We start from the raw sequence: 25,968 nt of genomic DNA on the forward strand, positions 1-25,968 counted from the left end.
TGAAACCAGATTTATTCTATAAACATAATCACAATTTTCTGCTGCATGTTCTCTGAATATAATGCACATAACAGTACCAGGCTAGCACAACTGTCTTATTCCAGAAAACAGTAATGTTTTCACTCTACTCGACACAAACCAAATCAGCCGCTTAAAGGCATATCTTCATCTGACTTTCATGGAGACATTTTTTTTTAACACTTCTTTGGGCTACTCCAGTGTTCAATTTGAAAAAAGGGTGTATAGTAATATAAACCTTCTTACCACAGCTCTGAGAAAACAAAACACATTTGTTCTTTAGAGTATAATACAATACAAAATCCTCTGAAGGTAATTCATGATGCTGGACAAAGCAATCTGAGAAGAAACTGAATACAAGAGAAACCAAAAAGTAAAAAAGAAAACAAAATAACCCACTCATCCCCTACAATGTTGTCACTACTCTCCAAAATCACTCGTATGGGGGGCAAGAGACCACAAAACAACTTCCCGTTAACCTACGGTTAATATTTCCAGTTGTCACTGGCATTTTGTACTTAGCCTCACAAGGGCACAAATAATGGAACTGGCAAAAATAGCAGTGAAAATGCCACTGCTAAAAAAGTGCCCCCTGGAAGAGAAGAGAGGGAGAAGCAGCTATCAAGGTTGTAGAAGCTGATGGCAAAATAGCTTTCAGTATGCCATACTGAAAAAATATTTTCTTTTTGAACTTATTATAGACCAATGAGAAGAACACTCTTCAAAAAACAGTCTGATTTAAGATAAACCCAGCAAGTGATATATCCTTAAAGTTTTAAGTATAGAAAAAATTTCTGGTAGCCCTATTCTCTTATGTAAGCCCTATAATGGGTGCACTTCATGCTTTTTAGGGGAGTATCTTATGCTTTTTATTTTTTAATCCTCAAGTCCTGCAAATAGTAGAAACTTCAGAAACATAGATTCAAAAACTTCAATGCAAAAAAACAACTAATTTCAACTTGGCCATGCAACACATATACGAGAGGTCAGTTTCTCACACCGCCTCTGCTCTCTCCCTTTAAATCCTTCTTCTCTCCTCTTCCATCTCCCTTTTTCTATCTCCCCAGCTCACTCCGGGCAGAAATCTGGTATTTTTCCCCATCTTTTCCTTTCCTTACACACAGGAAGATTTTGTGCATGCTTTTCCCAACCCTTGTCTCTATGTAACCCCTCCCATTTCTGTTAGCTTTAACACTCCTGCTTGGGACTTACTCACTTCTCTGACCCCAGGCTTCCCTCTCTGCTCATCTCTGGACACAACATCTGCAGAAGTAAAGTTAGCGATGGCAATGGACCAAGGCAGAACAGACTTGCAACTCGCCCACCTTCCCTGGCACTTCTCCTTTTCAGCAGCTATACCACAAGCGGCCTCCTGCACCCCTGCCTCCCTTCCTCACCCACATCCACTGGGTAAAATGTCTAAGGATCTTCTGAAATGGGCCAATTTTACTTCAGTAACTGTGAACCAAAGCCCTACCACTCTCCCTATTTGCATTCACACCTCACCCCGCAGGATCGTGTTCATCCATCTGCCATTTATTCACTGACAGGCCCTGGGCTCGGTGTTTGGCCTACACAGATGGATATGATGGGATCCTGGTCCATGAGGACCTCCCAGTGTACTCATGGAGGAAAAAACACTGTACAGATAACTACAATTTAATATGATGAATTAGGGCCGGCCCCGTGGCTTAGCGGTTAGGTGCGTGCGCTCTGATGCAGGCGGCCTGGATTCGGATCCCGGGCGCGCACAGATGCACTGCTTCTCTGGCCATGCTGGGGCCGCGTCCCACATGCAGCGGCTGGAGGGATGTGCGGCTATGGCATGCAGCTATCTACTGGGGCTTTGGGGGAAAAATAAATAAATAAAATTATAAAAAAAAAAAAATTTCGTGATTTAAAAAAAAAAAAATATGATGAATTAGATGAGGGGCATCTAAGGGGGCCATGGAAGCAGGAAAGAAAGGCACCTACCCTGCTTTCAAGAGCCAAGGAAGGCCTTCTAGAGGTGGTGGCACCTCAGCAGTCCTCAGAGGTAAAAGGGTAATGATGAGGACATGAGGGTGAAGAAATGGAGTCCAAGGAGAAGAGCCAGAACAAAAGCTGAAGCCAGATGGTAGGTGAAGTGTTTTTGGACCAAGAGGTACAAGACACACAGAGGAGCAGATGATGAGGCTGGAAAGGCAAGCATAGGCTTTCAAGAAGAATTTTGTCTACTATGCTAAAGAGCTTTAATCCTGCAGCTCAGTTTTCCAAAATATTGTAGACAAGATAACTTGGGGTGGTACAGTTTTAATAGTTATGTGCTTATTTTTGCAATTCGTTGCTATTCGTGTCAAGTGATACTAGTTTTCCATTTATAACATTAAGTGTATTTTAAAATACATTTTAAAAATGAGTTGATTTAAAGAAAATCTGTTGAAAACAGTACAGATTGTACATGGATATGACAAAAACAGTGAAAGTGAAGCACAAATGACTGATGTTTAGGAAACACTGCTGTAAGGATTAGGGAGCCACTTTGAGGTTTAATAATATGGTCAGATCTGAATTTTTAGATAGATGGCTCTGGCAACTTTTGGAAAACAGAGTTGAAAGGAGTCCAAGCCAGAAAGCAAGGAGACAGGATGCTGTCATAGTAGTACTCCATCCATCTAATGAACATTTACTGAGTGCTGTGCCAGTCACTGTTCTAGACACACTGGACATAGCAGAGAAAAGCCAAATAAATGTATGACAGGTTTGTACTTTAGACAAAAAAAAGAATATATCTCAAAAATAAAATAAAGCCAGGTGAAGGGAGAGAGAGAAGGATGTACAATTTAAGAGGCAGAGATCTTTGAGAAGGCAGCAGAAAGGAAGGAGCCAGGCCACTCTCTGCAGGAAGAGCAGTGCAGGCAGAGGGAAGAGAAGCCCAAGGCCACGGTGGAACATGCTGGGCCTGCGGGAGGAAAGAGGCCAGTGAGGCTGGAACCAAGGAGCCAGGAAGAGAGTGGGAGGAGAGAAGGTCAGAGAGGGAGCAAAGGGCTGGGTTATGAAGGACCTTGCAAGCCAGGAGAAGGACTCAGATGGTATCTAAGTGTGCTGGGAAGCCAGAAGAGTGTTTTGAGCAAGGAGGTGATATTCTTTCTGTGGGGAGGGTGAGAGCAGAAGCAGGGACTCAGCGAGGAAGCCACTGCAGAGTGGAAACGAGAACTTATAGCAGCCTGGACTAGATGGTAGTGGGAGAGACGGTAAGACATAGTTAGATCTGGGATCTAGTTTGAAGGTAGAGCTGACTGGATTTACTGAGGAACTGGATGTGAGGTGTGAGAGCGAGAGAGGAATCAAGAAGCATTTTTTTTGTGGTCTGTTTTTGCCTAAGCCCCAGAATGAATGGTAGTCTCATTTAATGAAATGGGGAAGAGTGAGGGGCCAGGAAGTTATAAAGATGAGAATCAAGACTTCAGGGTTTGATGTGTTGAGTTTAAGATGCCCATAAGGATAGCTGTTGAGATCTTGAGCTGGGAGTTGGATATACCAGTTTAGAATTTAGAGGAGAGGTCAGGATAGGAGCTGTTTAATCAGGGAGTCATTAGCATCAGATGGTACTTAAAGCCTTGGGACCAGATGAGATCACAGAAGGAGAGAGAAAAGGTCCAGGGATTGAGCCCAGAGGCACTTCACTATCTCAGATGGGGGGAGTAGAAAGGACAATGAGGCAAAGGAGACTGAGACAAAGAACACTGACCTATGGGGAAAATCAGAATAATTGCTGGGAATGATTCAGCAGAGAGGTAAAAACTGATGATGTAGGAAGAGAGAGGGAAACACCACCAGAGCACAGTCCTTGAGGAGGCGAGAACAGATGGGATGGAGTGCACAAAAGGAGAGAGGAGCTTCAGAACAGGGACAGTCCCCCAGTGTCAGCGAGTAAGACGGAGAGTAAGCAGACACAGGCAGCAGGGAGAGTCAGCGGGGGAAGAAACACAAGTCCTCTTCTGATTGCGTCTATGTTCTCAGTGAAATCAGAAGAAATCAATTAAGAATGAGGAGTCAGGATGGGACGTTGGCAGTCTGAGAAAACAGGAGCAGAAGTGAAATGCAAAAGAATTGCCAGTTGGTTCTCTAGGCTTTCTAGTGAATTGTGGACAAAATTTAAAGTCAGACCTCAGGGGAAGGTTCTACGTTTTTCCAGCTTCATTCAGCTGCTCAGGTCCAGGCACCATGCAGGCAGAGTTTAATTTAACCAATTAAATTTTGCCAACAACAGAGGTAGAGAACTGTAAAGGATATTCCATATTACTAGAAAACTCAATTATCTATATGGCAAAAAACTGAGTACTCACTTCATGCGTACATCAACATAAGTTCTAGATTAATTCAAGTAAAATCAGCAAATAAAAATTAAGCTAGAATAAAAAGTAGAAGAAATTACAAGTTAACATTTATTTCTTAGGATTGGAAGAGAAGTTTTTAGGCATAAAAGCAATAGAGGATATCATTAAAAATATTCATTTGAATATATAAAAGTATATAACGAAAAAAGCAAATAAAACTAAAAGGCAAATAACCAGCTAAGACAAAGATCTGAAATATATATGACAACAATTTGATACCCTTAATATGTAACAACCTCATTCAAATCAATAACTGCACTAAAACTCCACCTGAAAGTAGCCAGAAGCCTTAACAGTTCACATTAACAAAAAATAAATGACATAATAAATCAAATTCCACCTCACCACTATACCTCAAACAATAATCAAATATTATTTTTATCAGGGCCGGCCCGGTGGCGCAAGCGGTTAAGTGCGCGCGCTCCGCTGCGGTGGCCCGGGGTTCACCGGTTGGGATCCAGGGCGCGCACCGACGCGCCGCTTGTCAAGCCATGCTGTGGCGGCGTCCCATATAAAGTGGAGGAAGATGGGCATGGATGTTAGCCCAGGGCCAGTCTTCCTCAGCAAAAAGGGGAGGATTGGCAGATGTTAGCACAGGGCCGATCTTCCTCACAAAAAATAAATAAATAAATAAAAACAGTTTAAAAAATATTATTTTTATCACGTTAGTAAAGACAAGAAAAAACTTCTTAAGTGAGAGTATGTGAAACATACAGCCACACTGCCAGTGAAAGTGTAAACTGGCATAACCTTTCTAAAAAGCTCATGGTCAATACACACCAAGAACTTTAAATATGTCATACTCTCAGACCCTAAAAAAATGTGACCTTAAGAATATATGTATGCAGAAATGCTTATTACAGCATAATTTATAAATAGCATAAAATGGGCAACTATCTAAATTTCCAACAACAGGAAAATGGTATTTTTAAAAAATTCATTAATGGCATAAGGCAATACTCATTTCATAATGTGAAAAACAGGGAACAAAACTATTTATATGATATCCCAACTTCGGATGATATGTCTCTATAGATGTATACAGCGTATGTGGGGTGTGTGTGTGTATATATGTGTATACACACACACATATATATATATACACTAAAATTTTTGAGGTTATTTCTGACTAGTGACAATTTTTTTCTCGGTAGCTTTTTGTATTTTTCTAATTGTCTACAATGGGAATACATTGCTTCTACAGTAATCTTTAAAAATAAAGATTAGGGGCACTTTCATGTTAAGAAGACCAAGGCACTGTGGGTAAACATGAGTTAACCAGGTGAAAAAGTGAATAAAAAGCTATGGTATTAGTCACCACTTCTGAAGGGCTGCAGTTCCAAACACCATTTTTATAACGGGTATTGGAAAACTCGAATTTGTCTAGACAGGGTGATCAGGAAAATAAAGCATCTGCAACCAGATATTATGAAAAAAAGGTTGAGGGAACTAAGACTCTGAAACTTAGGAGGGTTAGTGGAGAGTAAGGACTATCCAACAAACTCTACACAAACATCCTTCAGAATTGCGTAAAAAGGGATTCTACATAGGATAGGATGTTGGATTATAGAAAAATAACTTAAAAGGTTTTTCTAAGATATGATTCTAGAAGTAGAAAAAGAGGACACTGAAATTCTTTTAAAACTGTTATGCAGACATCAGGACTGAAGGAGAAAGGACTCTGTATTTTAAGAACAGTCAAATAGATCAGATTCAGGCACAGTGTGGGGAAGGGATCTGGAGGCCCCAACAGTCTTTCTTTCAGTCCTGTTTTGAGCCTCTATCCACATCCAAATTCAGAGCAATCTGTCCAGGGTTCTGTTGCATCAATCAGCTTGCGTTCTTTTTTACACTGGGTTTTTGTTTGTATTTGTCTTTAAAACAGTCAGGTATAACTGAAGGAGAGCTACACAGCAAGACCAGTAAGTAGTCAAAATGCAGTTAAAGATGATATCTCAGTAAGCTACTTAGCTATTAAAGTTTGTGAATTTAAATTTATCTGGTACAGGAAGAGAATGGGAGAAAGGGATAAGATATAAATGCAATACATAAAGGAAACAAACTATAGAGCCATAGAAAATAAGTCTAAATTTTATTGTTTACTTTTCAGGACTTCCCGGGAATCACTGCCGCTAAGCGAGACAAACGCAGGTCTGCGGGCAGACATCCCTGGTTCAATCCCTGCTCAAAGGCTCACAGGCGGGGAGATGCGTTTAGCCTCTCTGGGTCTCATCTCACGAGGCTATGATGATACTGAGATACTGTGGTACTATGACAGGCAAAGCACATAGCTAGCATAGTGTAGATATGTAATAAGCAGCAGTTTCCTTCTTTCCTCCAACTTATTATAATTTTAACAGAAATAACAAGAGTATACTTATACACTCATAATGGTACAACTGGTATTCTGTGCCACACTAATTTTAGTAAATGAAAAAAAGAACAAATCCTGATGGCACGTTCATATATTATTTATTTATTGATCACATTATTGAAATTACTGTGACAAATCTTATGAATATTTTTACTTTCAATTGAAAATACACATAACTAGAACTGATGAGTCGTCCTCACGCAGTGAGTTTCCGACTGTTCGATTTCATCTTACCTACAGCTACAGCACTTCTTTCCTAAGCTTTCAAAACTGTAGAGACGTGAACGTGAGTTCCATATTAGTAAGCATCCTGTACTAATCTCTGTTGCCTTATACAAATACTTTAAATAACCCTTCAGAAAAACAGAAAAGTGAATTAAATACCTCAGTATTGTTCCAAAGTTTCTTCAGTTATTTCCCTTAAGATGGGTAAACACTGTTTTATTCCTCAACTGTAGTCAAATTAACCAAATCTCATATACTCTAATTTACGGCACGGGCAAACCTCTACAAGGAGAGTCAGATGAACATTTAAGTAGAAGAGCAAGTTTCGGGCTCAGTTGGCCACTTGACTTCTCCTTTGCCCTGGAAATCTATAAAACTCATTAGGCAACTAGCAGTCTTCTGGGAAGGTGCAAACTCCATCAGCTGTCTGAAACACTTTAATCAGCAGAGCTGTAATGCCCCTAGGTTATTTTCCAGTACAAACCTCCAAAAAACTGAGACAAAATCATGAAGCTCCACACGAATTCAACAGATAAAATCGCTTTTTGAGCCTGACAGGCAAAATTTTCACAGAACTCTCCTTTTTGTGGTACTGGAATTTAGTTTTCTGAAAGGTATAATTTTTGCTGTCAAGTTTATACCATGTTCCAGCAAAAAGGTAACGAAACAGAACAGCTGTATTTATTCATGATACCAAACATATATGATATACAACAAAAATTTGTCCTGATACATTTCTAAAATACTCTATTGCTATAATTATTGATTATACAGTAGTGGTATATAATTATTATAAGAAATCACAAAAAGGTAACACTTAAGCATCACAACTCTAATCTCGAGGCTCTACTTTTGTGTAGTTTCATACTTAACCAAGCTGTTAGAATTCCAATTCCCTTTCAACATGAAACATCACCTTTGAGAGTGCTGGGTCATGCCACAGGATCACATCTTATGACAGGGTATTAGAATAAAGAATCAACTAAGTCTTAAAAATAAACTGTCTTGGAACCAAAATTAACAGACAGGATATAAATATTTCTATACTACAGGACATAGATACCAACTTTATCTAAACACTAGGTTATAAAATATAAACCAGCTTTTTAAAAAGAAATACACACTTGCACATATTGACATGTGGGAAAAAAAGAAGAGCAGATACTTGAAAAAATCTTGCCAGTATTCACCAACAAACCAAGATTTTCAGGCAGTAATTTCTTAAATGAACAACTATAAAATTTTAAATTTAATACCAGATTACACCTATATTCAAATCTTTATTCTTGAAACCACTACGTTACTATAGTGGGACTGAGGGAAGGGGAGAAAATGCCACTTATTATACATTCCCTATAAATAAATACTTTAAAAATAAACACTAAAGTTCTCACTTCCTCCATTCTTACCAGTTTATTCCTGAACACTTAACAAATAATGAACAAGAATGTGGTACCTCAAGCTGGAATTTCATTCCATAAATGCTCCAGTGTTACAATGAATTCCTGAGCTATCATTTTGCTTCAGTTAATATGTCTATCTAAGCTTAAAGAGCTTGAAGGGTTTTGCTATACTAAATACAAGACGGACATGAGAGAGGGAGAAAAAGAAGGAACTTTCCCTTTAATTCAAGTTTGATGTATCTTATTCTAATCTGTAATCTCAAAAACAGAATAACCACGATAGAGTAGGAGATTAGAGACAACATGTACTTTCATTTTTTTCCTTTGAAAACAAGTGTGCTTCTATGTGACAGGGCATGATATATAACATGTCATAACACGTGCCACATTAAAGGCATAATACGGGGTTTTAAAAAATGTAATAATTATTAAAAGTTATTCTTCAATTATCTCCATGGATAGAATAATAAATTACTCAACCAAAAACAGCCACCAGCTAATTTTTAAGGTATAATTTTTTTGCAGTAAATCCCACAAGTTCAATATCCTTGTATATGTCTATATAAAAATGCCACATATAGACATCACTAAAAGCGTGGCCTCTAGCCAACAGGTGATAGGGTGCACTTAAGTTCTGCATAATTAGGAAAATATATATATTTTCTAATCTGTATGAAGCATTATAACATTTTCAAAATCCATTTGGAAAATCAGCCATTTTAGATGAACCCATATAGTAGCATGGAATGAATTTTAACTTGACATTATTATTGGATATGGCTCACATATTTAACTATATTAACTGCTTCTTGGAAAATGAATATACTAGCAGCAAGGGACGCTGAATTAGTTTTATGAAGCTGTACCATAAGAACTGGACTCATTATTCTAATAGCTGACATTACTTTCCTGGTATTTTATGTTTATCTTTTAATATAAATGCCACCTCATAAAAATGACTGGTGAATTTTACCTGATGGATGATAAGACACAATATTATAAAAGCAAAAGCCCTAGGTTTCCATGCAACATTCTCATTTGTTTTATGGATTAATTTAGTAATTACTACTTCTTGGTAATATAAAGAAACTAATGATGCTTTCATTAAAATGTACTGCTTGTAGGTTCAAATCAAGTTGAAATTTAATTTCTGCTTTTTAATAATATATCATCTGCATACCATGCAAATACTGCAATGTACCCAAGCATGGAGGTAAAAATGTTAAAGAAAAGCAGTGAAGGAAAAACATAAAATAAAGTTCCACCTACAGGGATTCCTCTGACTATTTTCGGTGAGTCCTGGAGATGACATGGATGTGAGAACTGAACAAGTAAACAGAAGCTCAGTGCTGGTCAAGTGAAACCTCCAGTTACCAGGCAGCTCCCCTGATGTGCATCTTCTGGGATGTAGAACAAAGGAAGCGAGGCTGAAGCCAGAAGCAGGTTTTTCCAAAGAAATTGTATTAAGCCTGTTAGTTTTCTGCTGATGGCTTAAGCAGACATATATCGGAATCTACTGCCTCTATAAAAGCCAAATGCAAGCTCTCGGGGCTCTGGTGTGCAGAGATGTATGCACAGATCTGGGGCCATACCAAATGCTGCTCAAAAATGGGGGGAGGCTGAAAAGATACCAAATCCATCTAAATTTGTCATCTAGGCACAAAGAGGCATTAGTAACATACCAAGAGAGAAGAAACCTTGCTATCTGAAAGTAATAAAATACAGATTAAGAATATAGCTCATTTCATAACACATAAAGTGTCTTTAAATTTCCCCCACTTTATTTTTAACATAGCTTTAGCCTAAAGGTTCCTTCAAATTCAGCAACACTAACCAGTGGCTTAGTATGTGCTATACATTTTTAATAAGTATCTTAAATCACCACAATTTCAACAGTTGCACACACTTGTCAACAGTCTTTTCCTGTTTCAAAATAGTATGCTCTAAATCCTACTCCCTCTGGTCCGCTCTGAACCACAGCTTCATCAATCAGCCACTCTCATCTTCAGCCTCTCCCTCTCTACAGCCTCTTTCCATTTCACACAAATATACTAAAAACTTTTCATACAAATATTCTCATAAATTAAAAAAACAAATCTTAGCTTCAACCTAACCCTCTCCTCTAACCTCTCTTCTTTCCTTCCCTAAGCCTTAGCTTTTGAAAGCATTGTCTCTACGTCCTCATCCAGTCAAATATTTACTAAGTACCAACATGCCAAGCACCCAGGGTCACGATGCTGAACAAGGAAGAACGTTCCACTCATTCCCCAATCCCTCACCATCTGGTTTCCACTCCCACCCCGACATATGAACACCCATGCTGCTGAAATCGTTCCCAGTAACATCACCAATTAGCTTTTAATTGCCTAATTACATGACCCTTCTCAGACTATATTTTACTTTGTCCTCTCCACAACAATATGACACTGCTTCTTGACATTTCCTTGAAATGTTCTCTGTTTAGCGACATCACACTCTTCCCCTTACCTCTGTGGCTGATTATTCTCAGCCTCTGTTATAAGCAACTAAAGTTATAAGCAACTAGTTATCTTCCGCCTGGTGAATTTTAGTGCTTCCCAGATTTCTCTCCATTGTCATCTTTTTTTTATTCTGCTGCTCTCTGTGAGCAACTTCATCCAAACCAAAGGCTTCCATTCCCTGCTATATGCTGACTACTCCCAAATGTAGCTCAGATCTTTCTCCTGAGGTCCAAGGGCCCATTGTACACTTCCACCTGTAATGTCTCATAGACACTTCAAATTTAATATGCTCAAGACAGAATTCACTCAACAAGAATAAAATATTTAGGGATAAATTTAATAAAAGAAGTGGAAGACCTGTATATTGAAAATAACGAAACATTGCTGAGAAGAATCAAAGATCTAAATAAATGGAGATACATTCCACGTTCATGGATTGGAAGAGTCAATATTGCTAAGATAGCAATTCTCCCCAAGTTGATCCATAAATTAAACAATCCCTGTCAAAATCCTAGCATGCTTTTTGGCAGAAATTTGCAAAATGACCCTAAAATTTATATGGAAATACAAAGAACCTAATATAGCCAAATTGATTTTAAAAAGAACAAAGTTGTAGGACTTACACTTCCCAATTTCAAAACTTATTACAAAGCTGCAGTAAATCAAGGCAGTGTGATATTGGCAATGAGGAACGAAATTGCGAGTCCAGAAGTAAATTCTTACATTTATAGTCACTGGTTTCCTGCAAAGATGCCAAAACAATTCAATGGGGGAAAAGATAGTCTTTTCAAAAAATAGTTCTGAAACAACTGGATATCAATATGTAAAAAAGACAAAAACAACAAAAAAACAGACTCCTACATCACACAAACACAAAAATTAACTCAAAATGGATTATAGAAAAAAAGAAATGGGTTACAGACCTAAATGTAAGAGTTAACAATAACAAGTGTTGACAAGGATGAGGAGAAACTACAACCCTCCTACATTGCCGGTGGGAACGTAAAATGGTACAGCCACCTTGGAAAACAGTTTGGCAGTTTCTTAAAAAGTTAAACATAAACTTATCATCTGATCCAGAAATTCTAGTCTTAGCTATATATCCAAGAGAAATGAAAATGTATGTCCACACAAAGACTTGTAAATGAAAATTTGTAGCAGCATTACTCAAAATAGTCAAAACTGGAAACAATCCAAACATCCATCAACTGGTGAATGGATAAAGAAAACGTAATATATTCATACTAGGGAATATAAATTCAGAAAAAAAAAAAGAACAATCTACTGATATATGCTATAACATAGATGAACCTCAAAAATTTAACACTAAGTAAAAGAATCCAGATGCAAAAAGACTACATATTGTATGACTGCATTTATATGACATGTCCAGAAAGGGCAAATCTAGAGAGACAGAAACTGATTAATGACTGCCTGGGGCTGGGAGTGGGGACCGAATGCAAACAGGGAGAAAGGAATGGTTGTGGGTGACGAAAATGTTCTAAAACTGGATTGTGGTGATGGGTGCACAACTCGACAAATTTACTAAAACCCACTGAATTGTACACTTAAAAATGAATGAATCTTGTAGTTTATAAATCCAGCCTCAATAAAGCTGTTTTAAAAAAGCATTCCTCAATCTGACAGCAACAAGTTTTGCACTTTTATGGGGTTATTGGGAACTTGCCTGCAGTCATTAATAAACCGATACTCTTACCTCCTCCCCAAAACCAACAGAATTCACTACCATTCTCTCCCAAATCAGCTCTTTTACCTAGATTACATATCCTGGTAAATGAAAGACTATCTACCCAGATGTCCTAGCCAGAATTCTAGGAGTCATCCTGGGGACTCCTCACAAGCACGAAATTCTTTTTATTCTACCTACTTAGTTTCTTGAATCTGTGTCTTTCTCTCCATTCTACCACTGCCTTAACTCAAATCTTTTCAATAGTTTCCCAGCCAATCTTTCTTACTCTATCCCTGCTCTTTTCCAATCTATCTTCTACATGATCCCAGAAAACCTGGTCTAAAATGCAAATGTGGTCCTGCTACTCTAATTAAAACCATTTGGGTTCTCCCCCTCCTACTCTGTCTCTCTCTACCAGCTACAGAAGTAACCTCTAAGCTCTTTTGACCATGTACCCCCGCCATGAGTGAAAACTTTTAACACGTACCCCAAATGTTTATATAACATATACATGAATTCCTGTACTAGTTTATAATATACACCAAAACTGAAATTTAAAAGGACGACATAAAAAAGAAACAAATACAAGTTCCAGTTTTCTTCTGCACTCATATTGTTTTGCCTACCTGCAACCCTCTTTGGAGACCACTGGCCCCCCAAAAAAAGTCTCAACTCCTTGGCATGACATATAAGGCTGTATATCATTTGTTCCCTGCCTACATCTCGACTTCATCCCTCAGTACTTCATCCCACACACCATATGCTTCAGCCGTAACAAATTATTTGTAGTTCCCTCATTGAACAAGAAGTTAAATTTTAACTTGTATTCTTGAAACAAACATCTCTGCATCTTTGCAATTGTTCTTTCCTTTTCCTGGAATGTCCTTACTGCCCCTTTCAGCCTGGGGAGCACTCATCATTCAGATCCAGCTCAAGTGCCATTGCCTGTCTAAATAGTTCATTATTCCTGCCTTAGTGTGCTGATTTCTTAAATTCTTATAATATTAATATTTTTTACATTGTATTAAAATTATATATTTGCCTTTCTGTCCTATAGGCTTTGCCACAGGGCTTTAGCCCCTTGAGGACAGAGGACAGTCGTATTATCAAACCTGAGTCTCCACCACCTAAATATTGCCAAGTGGCGGCTGAATAGTGTTGCCTTACATGTTAAGCTAACTCTTGAATTGAACCAACAAATTCTACCAAGTTTATCATCTATCATCACATCCAGATTTATAACACGCTAAGGACTGCCAAGCCAGCAGTATGCAGAGTCCATATCCAAGGATCATCCAAACAAGTGAGACTCCTAACAGTCTCAGAATTCTCTGATTCAGGGGCCAGCCTGGTGGTGTAGTGGTTAATTTCGCCCACCCTGCTTCAGCAGCCCAAGGTTCGCTGGTTCGTATCCCGGGCACGGACATACGCACTGCTTATCAAGCCATGCTGTGGTGGTGTCCCACATATAAAGTGGAGGAAGATGGGCACACATGTTAGCCCAGGGCCAGTCTTCCTCAGCAAAGAGAGGAAGATTGGCAACAGATGTTAGCTCAGCACTAATCTTCCTCACAAAAAAAAAAAAAAAAGAATTCTCTGATTCAGATGACCTCTTCAATTTTGCAACTTCTATTTTTACTCAAATTTGGCCATTATCATCACTGGGAACTGCTCCAGCTCTAAGATCTCAAACTGAAATTCCTTCTTTGACCACAAGATCCACCTTAATCATTGAAGTGCTCTTCACTTTTTGGTATATACCATCTCCAGTACCTCATATCTTGCTTAACTTCTGATCTAGTCAGCCTCTTCTTTCCAAGCTGAATTCCATGGCCAATCATTTTAATCATGGGCTCATTAGCATCCAAGACTACCATGCTCTGCTGATATATTACATATGCTCTTCTAATTCCCAACTCGGTGTTAACCAAAGCATATTTGTTTTGGTTTTTATTTCTACTTTCGAGCCTAGCCTGAAAATTCAGACTATCTTTCCCTACATGGATTCTCAAAAAATGGTTTCCTCTCTCCCTCTATGTAAACTTTTTCCCATATTACCAGCATCCTTTCTTTCTCTAAAGGTCTCAGTGAAAGAGATGTCCCTGGATCCTCTCCAAGGATAACCTATCTGAATATCATTTCTTTCCATCTTCTCCAGGATCTTAACTCCTTAACATCCTCGATTTCACGTTCTCCCTTGACCTTGACCTCGATTCTACCTCAAGTTATCTTTTCATTTCTTTCTTTTCATTCATGAAAGAATAACGAGTTCATGTCACCTTTATTTCCTAACTTCTCATACACTTCTGATTTGCAATCTGAATTCTCCCTTTACAAATAGCTCTTCCAGGTCATCAATTACCTATTCATTGTCAAATCCAACAGGATTTCCCCATTCTGCTCAACTTCTTTGCATTACTGATATCACTGATAAACACTTCTTTAATCCTTCTCCTCTCTGGCCTTCCTTGCCACTAAATTGTCTTGGTCTTTCCCTTCTTTCTCTGACCCCTCTGGCCCTGTCTCCTTCATTGGCTCCGCTCTCCACAGCTAAGTCTTAAATGTGATCACAACGCACCAGGCTGGCCTTAGCTGCCTTTTCCCACACACTCTCATGATGATCCACTCAGTGACAGTGATAACGCCTAAATCCTGGTATGCTGTCACCTTGCCAGTCACATTTCTGACATGGATGGATAATTTTATATTAAGAAGATCACAACAGATGTCCTTTTATATTATACACCTAGAACCCATGTTGGTCATTTAATTCTTTTTTTTTTTTTTTTGGTGAGGAGATCAGCCTTGTGCTAACATCTGCCAATCCTCCTCTTTTTGTGCTGAGGAAGACTGGCCCGGAGTTAACACCCGTGCCCATCTTCCTCTACTTTATATGGGACGCCGCCACAGCATGGCTGAACAAGCGGTGCGTCGGTGTGCGCCTGGGATCCGAACCGGCGAACCCCGGGCTGCCACAGCAGAGTGTGCACACTTAACCGCTTGCACCACCGGGCCAGCCCCTAATTTTTAAAAAAATCAGTTAATATAGGAATCCATTAAAAAAACACATATATAAACACTTTAATTTAAAATATAACCATATTTTTATCCACAAAGTCTTTGATCATCAGGTCCACTGACTGAAAATTCTTGCATAAGCCACCCATACTGCATTGGATAAAATTTCCAATCTATTTTTAAAAGAAGAGGAGGAATTTCATATGTGTGAATCTGTGTACAGAATCTTTCAGGATATTTATTATTTTTGCCCCAAATTTTTTCTAATTCTTAATTATACCTTTTGTAGCAACTGTTAAAAGCTATTTACTTATATTAAGTCTTCCTAAGCAGTCAACTTAGTTTTCTTACAAATAGTTCTCCTTAACACTGAGGTTTCATCATTTTATCTGATATTTAATTAAACTATGTATTACAATAACAAGTACAAGTATAAATAAGTTCAGGAGCAAACACAGCTCACTCCAGGTAAACATTCAACACACCTGATGGAAACAAAAGTATTTGAAGGTACTGGTGAGAAGCCTATCAGCCACGAGCATTCAGCATGCTGTGGGTATCAGTTGGTCTATTTTACAGAGAAAATGGAGAATGATGGTTAATTTAGTGAGGAACTTAAGTGAAGGCAAAAGAACAAGTCTGCATATTAAAGCCATGTTAAGTCAGGAATCATAAGGAGGTAAGAACAACATCCAATCCTTGATCTCCGTACCTCTTCACTCTTGTCAGTAGCATAATACTTCTAAAGTTGAAAAATCTTAAGAGTGACTTTAAGATTTATACATGAATGACAATCTATTTTAAAAATTAAAGTGGAAAAATGATGAATAATCCCTATATAACAGATATGTCTATTCATGGCCAATTTCTCATGTCTCTAAGGACTGTGAAAACTTATCTACTCTACATGTGCTTACAATAATGGAATTCCTCTCTCACTGAAAATGAAAAATTAAGGCTTAAGATCCTACCCTCCTTTTTCTATTGTCTAATATTCAAGTGACTATCACTAAAAAGATGAAAGGAATGCAATATTTGGGGAACAAAAAAACTTCCCTACTGCCAATATTAAAAAAACAAACAATAAATAACTAGTTTCAATAACATTGTAGCGATTTGCTATATGTGGTACAAGTGAAAGGTGAACTTAACTCATTAACCTCAATGGAGTATAGAAGGAAGAATCCAGAACTCAGCAGATGATGCTGATCTATATTACTAACTTTCAGAGTTACTAATTTTGTGTTTTTGTCCCCAAAAGTTAGTTTTTCACCAACTTAGAAAAAAGCTTCCAAAACAACTACAAGTTGAATGAAACAACTGGAGGATGTAACACCTTTTGTTTTTCTGCAACCTATAAAGGGAAAACAAAGGCAGAGGCAATGTTCAAAAATAAGAAATTGTTACATTTGTTTGAATCATTTTTTTCTTTTTTTCCACTAATGTCTTAGAAGAGTAGTTACATTTCTTTTCTTCTTATTATATGCTACTCATGCTTTTTAAATTTAGCAAAACACTCAAAAGGAAAGAATTGTTCATGAATATGGTACAAAAAAATCCAGATATGATGCAATAATCAATTTAGGGTTTGTTCAAATTTGAGAGCTTTAATTGGCCTGTTGGTGGGTTAGATGTGCTGTTAAATGTTGTACGTAACTAGGGATGTATGTATAAACAAGATATTTCAGCATAAATTGAATTATTCTATCAGGTAATATGTAACTCTATCTAACCTTTTGCAAATTGCTGGTTTCTTTTTTTTCTGTGAATACTGTCATACTAAAAAAAAGAATGCCTTAGTACTGAGATGGAAGTAAAGTTGACATTTTGCATAATCTGTCCCTGTCTTTTAACACTAACTTGATTTTTTTTCCCCCCTTCTCCTGTTATATAAGAAGATGCTAGTTGACTAAAAGAATGAGAGGGAAAAGAACATTTTCTGAGGATTTCAAATCTTATTTTAAACCACTGATGAAAAATAATGTACATGAGTAGTGGTTCACAAACTGATTAAGAATAATGTTAGCCATGATAATACATCATATCACATGATTTTTTTTTTTTTGAGGAAGATTGTCCTGTGCTAACATCTGTTGCCAATCTTCCTCTTTTTCTTTTTTCTCCCTAAAGCCCCAGTATATAGCTGTATATCACAGTTGTAGAGTTGTAGTTCTTCTATGTGGGACACTGCCTCAGCATGGCTTGATGAGTGGTGAGTAGGTCCGCACCCAGGATCTGAACCGGCGAACCCGGGCCAGGGCCACCGAAGTTCAATGTACGAACTTAACACCTACGCCACCCGGCCGACCCCTCACATGATCATTTGACATTACCCTCAACAAAATGGCGATGAACTTAATCATTTACTATAACTGTAGTCAGTCAAACAGAAACCCAGCCAAAACAAGTCTATTCAATTACAGTCATAGTAAGAATAAGCCTTTATACCTTTTATCTTGAGGGCTAGTAATTTTTTCTAAAACATCCAACCAGATCATACACATAAACAATTCAACTGTAAATGATATGCTGGAAAATCTTTAATCATTCAGTAAATCTAAAAGTCAATACTAGTTTACATGTGAAATACAGGAAGCATAAAACTAGTTTATATGTGAAATATAAGCAATAATTCAAAGTCTTCCTGGTTATTGATATGATGAGTCTCTGTGAGAATAGTGATTTTGCTACTTAATTGTTAATAAGTAACTGAAAAATGGCAAATTGGAAGGGCTTTGAGCTGCTGCAAAGTTTGTAGTTTTCTCCATTTTTCACTAGTGTTTCTCCATGACCAGTAAGGGTCAACATGACCAAGAATTATTCTTCAGTGCTCCACCTTCAAAAGTTGCATAAAATTAAAAAGCAATGCTGGGTGCTTTTAATATCTCAGAATATAGTTCATCAGAGCTTCTAATTTTACAGATGGAGAAACTGAGCCTGAGAAAGTTAAGAGACTTATCTACAGTTACAAAATAGTGGCAGAGCAGGACCCAGCACCGAAAACCTCTCTGCAGGTTCAAGTGACTACTGGGTCAATTGCAGGGGACATCGCTCTCTTTATCACCACGAGCTCTCCACGTGGCCCAGACTTTGCACAACAGAAACCAGAATCTTCTTCAACTATGAGTCTCAATAGCCTCAAAGTTAGCACTATGCTGTCCTACTGTATTACTTATAATGGTCATTAGCAGAAACTCTCACTTGGTACATGTGTTATAGCTAAAAGAATATCAAAACCACTTGTGATTAAATAAAACTTACAAAAGCAGTATGAAGCAAACTTTTGTTTTTTGATGTAAACTGTCTGATTTAAAGAAAAAGGAATGAGTTCTTTCATCATCAAGAGAGAACATCTGACATCAATTAACTCTCATCTACTTTGAAGTGAAGAATGAAACACAAAATTACCTTTGAAGGTTTCAAGTTCCTTCCTGTAGAAAAAAAAGAAAATGTAAATTTAAAATAATCTATTCCCAATAGAAAATGCTCTTAGATTATAACAAAAATGTACGTACCTTAAATGCCCAGAGTGGTATTTCTAGATGCTCATATTATCAATTATGCTTTACTGAAATTACCAATACAATTAGCTTAAAGCTACTATTTTCAGTTTTTCTATTACCCTATTAATGGCTCAAAAAAATTCTACCAAAATTTAAACTATTAAAACAGTGAAATACTCAAGAAAACAGAGCCTTTTAATGCTAGCTATGAACCATCTTGTATATATAAGATTCAGTTTATAAAAGCATGTAACAATTTTCCATTGATAAATAACAGACTTTTAAGATCTTTAATTAAAAATCATCCAGCATAGGAGCAGTTATTTCCCCTTCTAAATGAAAAAGGAAAGCACATATCAAAGCACTGAGGTCCATAGCTCATCCTGACACAAAAGGGCCAGGCCTCCAGGAAATCCTCTGGTTTGTAATTTTGTCAGTGTCAATTAAGGATGCTGAAATACAAAGTTTCCTGGGGAAATGTATGGCAGGAGAAAACAGATGAACAATCATAAAACAAAACATTTTTGACAAAGAAGTCAAAGCAAGTGGTTCTCAGATTTTCCTTCATAATTTTGTAATTATATATTTTTTCTCATTATCAGTACTAATAAAAAGTAATTTTGAGGAGCCAGCCCAGTGGCATAGTGGTTAAGTTCTCGCGCTCTGCTTCTGCAATCCAGGGTTCGTGGGTTCGGATCCCTGGTGTGGACCTAGACACCGCTCATCAAGCCATGCTGTGGCAGCGTCCCATATACAAAATAGAGGAAGATTGGCACAGATGTTAGCTCAGGGCCAATCTTCCTCACCAAAAAAAAAAAAAAAAAAAGTAATCGAGGAGGTAGGTTTATTTAGTAAAGGCTTGTTATCCCATTCAAAATATAAGACATTTATCTTTTATTTGCACTCTAGATTTTACTGAAAATGTAGAGATGTTTTGAATTCTCAAATCAGTGTTCCACACTACTAATTACAATACTCCTGAAGTTCCAAAATAGTTGACTACAATTAACAGCTGGCCGCTGGCTGGAGGACTGGCAAGCTGCCCACAGGAAGGCCAAGCAGATAATGTTCTTGTAACAGCCAACTGAAAGTTCTTAAATCAGACGGTCATCTCACTCTTCTTCTTCTAAAAACACCAACTCCTCATAATAAAGCTCTAGCACCAGAGTTCATTAACTGAGAAAAAGAATGTTACTTTCAATTCTATCTTTTAAAAAAAAACCATGCAATTGCTTCCTTTCAGCCAACAGTCCAACTTCATTCTTCAAAGATTAATTACGCATAAGTTAAACCTACTTAAAACCTACTTTGTACTCCAATAATGGTATGAAAGCTAAAATACCTAAAAGAAAGGCAACATGTATCATAAGAGAACATCTTGAAAAGATGCCCTCAATTTCCCTCCTACTGATGCCCTGACATTGGCAATTCCCTGAGGCCGCTGATGGGTGGAAAGATGACAGAACACTCAGCCCAATATTCTAATGAGTAATTCTTTTTTCTATGATTACAATCTTTAGACAGCTTCTGCTTTCCTTCTTTTACAATGTGTAACAGTGAGCAAAACTTCTAAAAGGCACTTACTGTTTTAAAAAGCTGAAACTAAGAGTAATAATTTCACAGACATTGTTCTTGCCCTGCTCCCCACCCCCAAATATCAACAACCATAAAAAGAGAATCCAGTGTCTATTTTACTAATGAGTAACCGCCCAGTTCAGGAAACCTGCCTTCCATTTGGAGCTATCACGCTCACCTTTCAACCTTCTGGCTGCCTCATCAAATCAAGGGGAAGCTGCTACTGAGAAAAGAGGAGAGGCCTAGCAGAGCGTTCTTTTTAGGCATTCTCTATTTACAGACTACCATGACCCATAAGTAACATTTCCAAGAAACTTCCTTTCAGATAGTAAATCATTCTTGTACCCAATTCCTAAAAAACAAGCTTGGTTGAGGTAGTGGTGGTGCACATAACCGTGGTTTAAAGTAAAAACCAGTATTATGAAACTTTTAAAGAACAGATAAAGTAAAGCGTAGCACTGAAAGCCTTGAAATTTCCTAATTCTAGGGTGGACTCCACCACTTGTTAGAGGTAACAAGCATTTGGAAATACAGAAGATATAAGAGGAGGGAGGGAAAGGCTGTCAAGGAGAGGTAACAGTGAAACTGAAGGCGTGGAGGCCAAATGATGCAGGTTATATTTAAGAAAGAGCCAATACTTCAGAACGGCAGTTTGAATGAAGAGAAAGTAGTGGGAGATAAGGTTAAAAAGGTAGCGAGTTCTGCATGCCAGGCTAAAAGGATCTGGTTTTATTTTTAGCAGGAGAATAACATGAGAAACATTGTGCTTTAGGAAGAACAGCCTAGCTGTGATGGATAGATGTATTGACAAGGGGGAGAATAAAAGCAGGGAGTACTTAGGAAACTATTAGAGGAGCTTGAAGAACAGCTCGAAGAACAGCTAATTAGTGTCTGGCAAGAGCAACGTAAGTGGCAATGGCAATGAAAAGGAGGAGTCCAACTTGAAAAATGCTGAGGAGAACACTCAACAGTCCACAGCAACTGATTACATAGAGATAACTGGAGGAAGGAGACCAGTACATTAGCCATGAGGGGTTCTAGTCTGGATCACCAGCAGGAAGGTGAATTCATTAATAACAGAAAACTTAGGAAGAGGAACAGATTTTGGAGGGCAGCGCATGAGTTCAGTTTGGGACTTCATGAAATAATCTGGAAGATTGGAAACGTAAGGCTGGTAATAATTCCCAACCCCTGCAGCCTGCTCATGGATTTAGCTCCTACAGACTTCTACTCCCTCACTTCCCATTTAGTCTTGAACCGATTCCAATTTGGCTTCCAGAACCCACCACTGGGGTCCCCACCCACAATCAAGGTCACCAACACTCATCAGGTTGCCAAAGGCAATGATCACTTCTCACTTCTTATTCAAATACCTCAGCAGCATTTGACCCAACTGGCGATTCCTTGAGAAAGTTTCCTCTAGTTTTTCTCCTACTTCCTCAGTTTCTTTTGCTAGCTTCTCCACCTCTTCCAGACCACTAAATGCTGAAGCACTGCTAGCTTGGTTCTGGTCCCTCTTCTCTCTTTACCTTATTATATTTTTTCACAAGGCAATTTCATTCAGCAGTGTAGCCTTAAATACTGTGTATGTGCTACTGACCTCCTGATTTATATCTCCAGTCTTGATCTCTTCGAGCTCCAGACTCATATGCAACTGCCTATTTGATAGCTCTACTCAAAAGTGGAGGATGCTTCTCGAACAACCCTTGCAAAACACAGCCTTTTCTTCCTCCAGTCTCCCTCATCTCAATTAATGGCATTACCAAGTTCCTTAAACTTTGGTTTATCCATCTCCCTCATTCTCCACATTCAATCCATCAATAAATCCTGTCATATCCCGGATTCATCTATTTCTTTCCATCATCACTGCCATCAACCTTGTATAAATATCCATTTTCTTATACTGAATGTAATCTTTGTTGAGTTCAGTCATTCACTCAGCAAAAATTTATTGAGCCTTAGACACAGAATAACGTTAGGAATAGCAGTAGAAATAATGCTAGGTTTGGGATATACACATTCCCTAACCTCAAGGAACTTTAGTGAGAGAGAAAGAGAAGTAAAACAACAATCAGATATCGATGTCATAGATTACTGCTCTGGTAATGATATGCTGAGGATTCTCTAGGAGTAAAGAGGAGGGAGCAATTCATATACTTTGGTTTGACAGACAAGGCTTCCTGGAGGAGCAAGGACTGAACTGAGTTTTGAAGGCAAGTATAACTGACAATGATAGGTAACATTTATTGAAAACATGGCAGACATTTTACTCTTGTTTATGTCATACTCTCAGTTAACCAAATGAAAAAGCATAGGTGAGCAGGAGTTTCAAATTCTGGTCACTCCCCCAACTCTATTAGAAATGACAATGACAATAATCAGTGTAAAACAGTCTTCAAGTTTATCTTTTCCATGAAGACATCTTTGGCACCCAATCGGCGATCTCCCCTTATCGAAACTGCTATAGCACTTACCTCTGTCAGAGTTATAACACCTCACGCACTGCCTTGTAATGCACTTATTTCTGTACAGGTATCATCTCTACAATTACATAACAGAGCTCCTGAAGTGCAGAGATTATCTATCATCTGCCCTGATCATACATGGGATCACAGAGTCAGACCCAACAGACATTCAGCAAATCATGATCATCAAGTACTCTGGCTGCAGAATGACTAAGAATATTTGCTTCTACAAAGAAGCCCTTGCTATAAATATAGTGTATTTTATTCTTTATAAAAAATTTTGGTCACATGGTATCTCATTTGATAACAACTTGTTTTCCACTTGCATTTTCAAAAATTTGAGTCTCTTATCTTTCATAGTTTAATAGTATTTTCAGAAGATTCAAATAAGTAGAAAAAATTGAAATGCCTTCCTTTAGATTTTACCATATTTTAAAATTTACTCAATTCAGCAAATGCCTTTACAAAATTTAGCATAACAAATCCTGAAACTAAAACATTCAACAAATAACACCAGACTCAAAATCTAATAACATTTCCAAAGGGTGAAACTGTGATTTAATCATTTTCTCTCCAGGGGTTGAGTTATGAGGTCAGAATAAAAACAAAAAAAGCACCACATTAATAAATAAATCTATGGAATGTTGCAAGAAGTATATTAAATCTGTATACGTATAGAAATCAACTAAATGAGACTCACAGATGCAAACTTAATAGATTGGAACCACTGGATAAATATCTCCATAAACACAATAATCTCACAGATGGAAGCATACTTTCTCTAAATACTAAACTCCTTCTCTAGGACAAATCTGTGATAAAAAGCTAATAAAATTATTCTACATGGCAAAACACCACATTCAAAATGCCAACTGCAAAATCAACTCTAACATTTTTCTTCACATTTGAAAATGTTTAGGGAAAAATTTTTTTTAAATATGATCAGCAATACTTTTTGTATAGAACACACTTGAAGAGCATCCCTTTGTTAGTGCTGATGGACAGAATCCATCACTGTAACTACTTGTTCACAGGAGAGATTTCACAAGACCTCTTTCAAAAAGGACCACCTACCACTCCTTATTACCAAGTCTGTTGCTTCCCAGCATTTTACAGTCATGAAAATGTGTATCCTTACACGCCTGGCAGGTTTGTGCTTGATAGGGTAGGAAGCGGATGAAGGTGGGGGAGGAATTTGGGGGGGAGAGAGCTGGCCTTCCAGCTTGAGGTAAATTCTCTCAAAACTATCTGTATCTTAGGGATACAGATACAAGTCATTTTTAACATTATCTGTAAACAAAACTTCTTGAAAAGCTGCTAATTCATCATAAAAACTGCATTAAATCCATATTTATCATGCTATTAATAATAGTGAATATATATGTATATAAACATAGTTTTATATATTTATCTACCTTGGGGAAACACAGCCTAGAAAGTAATAAGATGATAGAATCCTAGAATCTTGGCATTTAAAACTGAAAAGCATCTGAGTGATATGGTAACAAAAACGACTTGGAGTTTAAAAAATGGACCCCAAAAAAGATAATGAAGGCGTAGGAAATGGGCGGTGGGTGGCAGCACTAAATTATGTATGGATTAAGTTCCCCCCAAACTTGCAAGACTACTTTCCTAAACTTATTTTCCATGAAAATCTGTTTGATTTGGAGGGGGAGGAGGGTGGTTAAGGCAAGTAAGAATAAGGAAGGATGAGAGACAGATGTAAGGAATATTTATTGAATTCTTACTGTATATCACACATTAGACGAGGCACCTTACATACGTTACCCTCTATAACCCACAATGCCCTATCGTAGGTACCATCATCCTCATTTAATGAGGAGGAAAATGGGGCTTAAGAATGAAAGGCCACATAGCTAATAAATGATAGGACTGGGAATAAAACTCGCGCCTCTCTGACTCCAAGTGTGTGCAATCTTTAGCATCCAGAATGCACCTCAAAGACCAAATACAGCCTACTGAATGCAAGTTGTGGTCCACCTGAGATATTTCAGCCCCACCAGAAAGTTACCTAAGTAGACCACCAAGTCTACTGGATACCAAAGTCATGTATACGAAACTCAGAACTATCTCCAAATTTCTGGGCAATATCTGGGTCCAACCAGCTCTGTAGAGGTACATTCCTTTTAGGAAACTGTTGAAACTGAAGTTGAAAACCATCATCATTGATGTAAACTTAAAGTGAAAACCCCAACATGCCCTTGACGACATCCTGTGATTTTCAAAACCAGGTCTATTAAACACCTTTATTCTCACCGATGTACTGAAAACTGTTCAGTGACTAGCCCATGGCAACTGATTGGTTAAATTGTTTTATTATAAAATTATTAAAATAACTCTAATTCCTTTATGTTACTGATTTTTTAATTCAAATTTTTAATTGTCTATCCAGCTTCCCAAAAAAAGAACCACCCTATCACTCCTTATTACCAAGTCAGTGTTCCTGTCATTTCTCAGCATTTACTGAAACTGTATATCCTTACAGGCGTGGTGAGTTTGTGGTTGATAGGGTGGAAGGTGGATTAAAGAAAAAAAATTATGCATCCCTGGCACCACTACTGAAAAATCTTGCTTGTCCATTCTTAAAATTAGCAGTCACAACAGCTGAAGTGGTCAACGCACCGTGAGAGAAGCCAGACCCTTTACACACTCCACAACATCCAAACCCACAGTATGGATAGCTTTGTGTGGAGACAATATAATACAAAGCGTAAGAACAGACTTTTAAGTCAGAAAAACACTGATCTGGTGTAGCTCTGACACTTCCTGGCTCTGCAACTCGCTGTAAATTATTTAACCTCTTCTAGTTGCCTTTTT

At 37.8% G+C, this 25,968-nt stretch overlaps 1 protein-coding gene across 2 annotated transcripts in view; it reads right to left on the reverse strand.

The window, feature by feature from the left end:
- DTNBP1 (dystrobrevin binding protein 1) overlaps window positions 1-25,968 on the reverse strand; it is a 110,273-nt gene that overhangs the window by 35,508 nt on the left and 48,797 nt on the right. For both annotated transcript variants that reach the window (XM_087438043.1, XM_087438042.1), the window contains exon 7: window positions 18,996-19,018. In XM_087438043.1, the coding sequence (XP_087294169.1) occupies window positions 18,996-19,018 (23 nt within the window). The remainder of the gene's footprint in view (window positions 1-18,995; window positions 19,019-25,968) is intronic.

The sequence above is a fragment of the Ceratotherium simum genome, chromosome 13 (assembly GCF_057802395.1).
Source record: "Ceratotherium simum simum isolate JZ-2026a chromosome 13, ASM5780239v1, whole genome shotgun sequence".
Classification (NCBI taxonomy): Eukaryota; Metazoa; Chordata; class Mammalia; order Perissodactyla; family Rhinocerotidae; genus Ceratotherium; species Ceratotherium simum.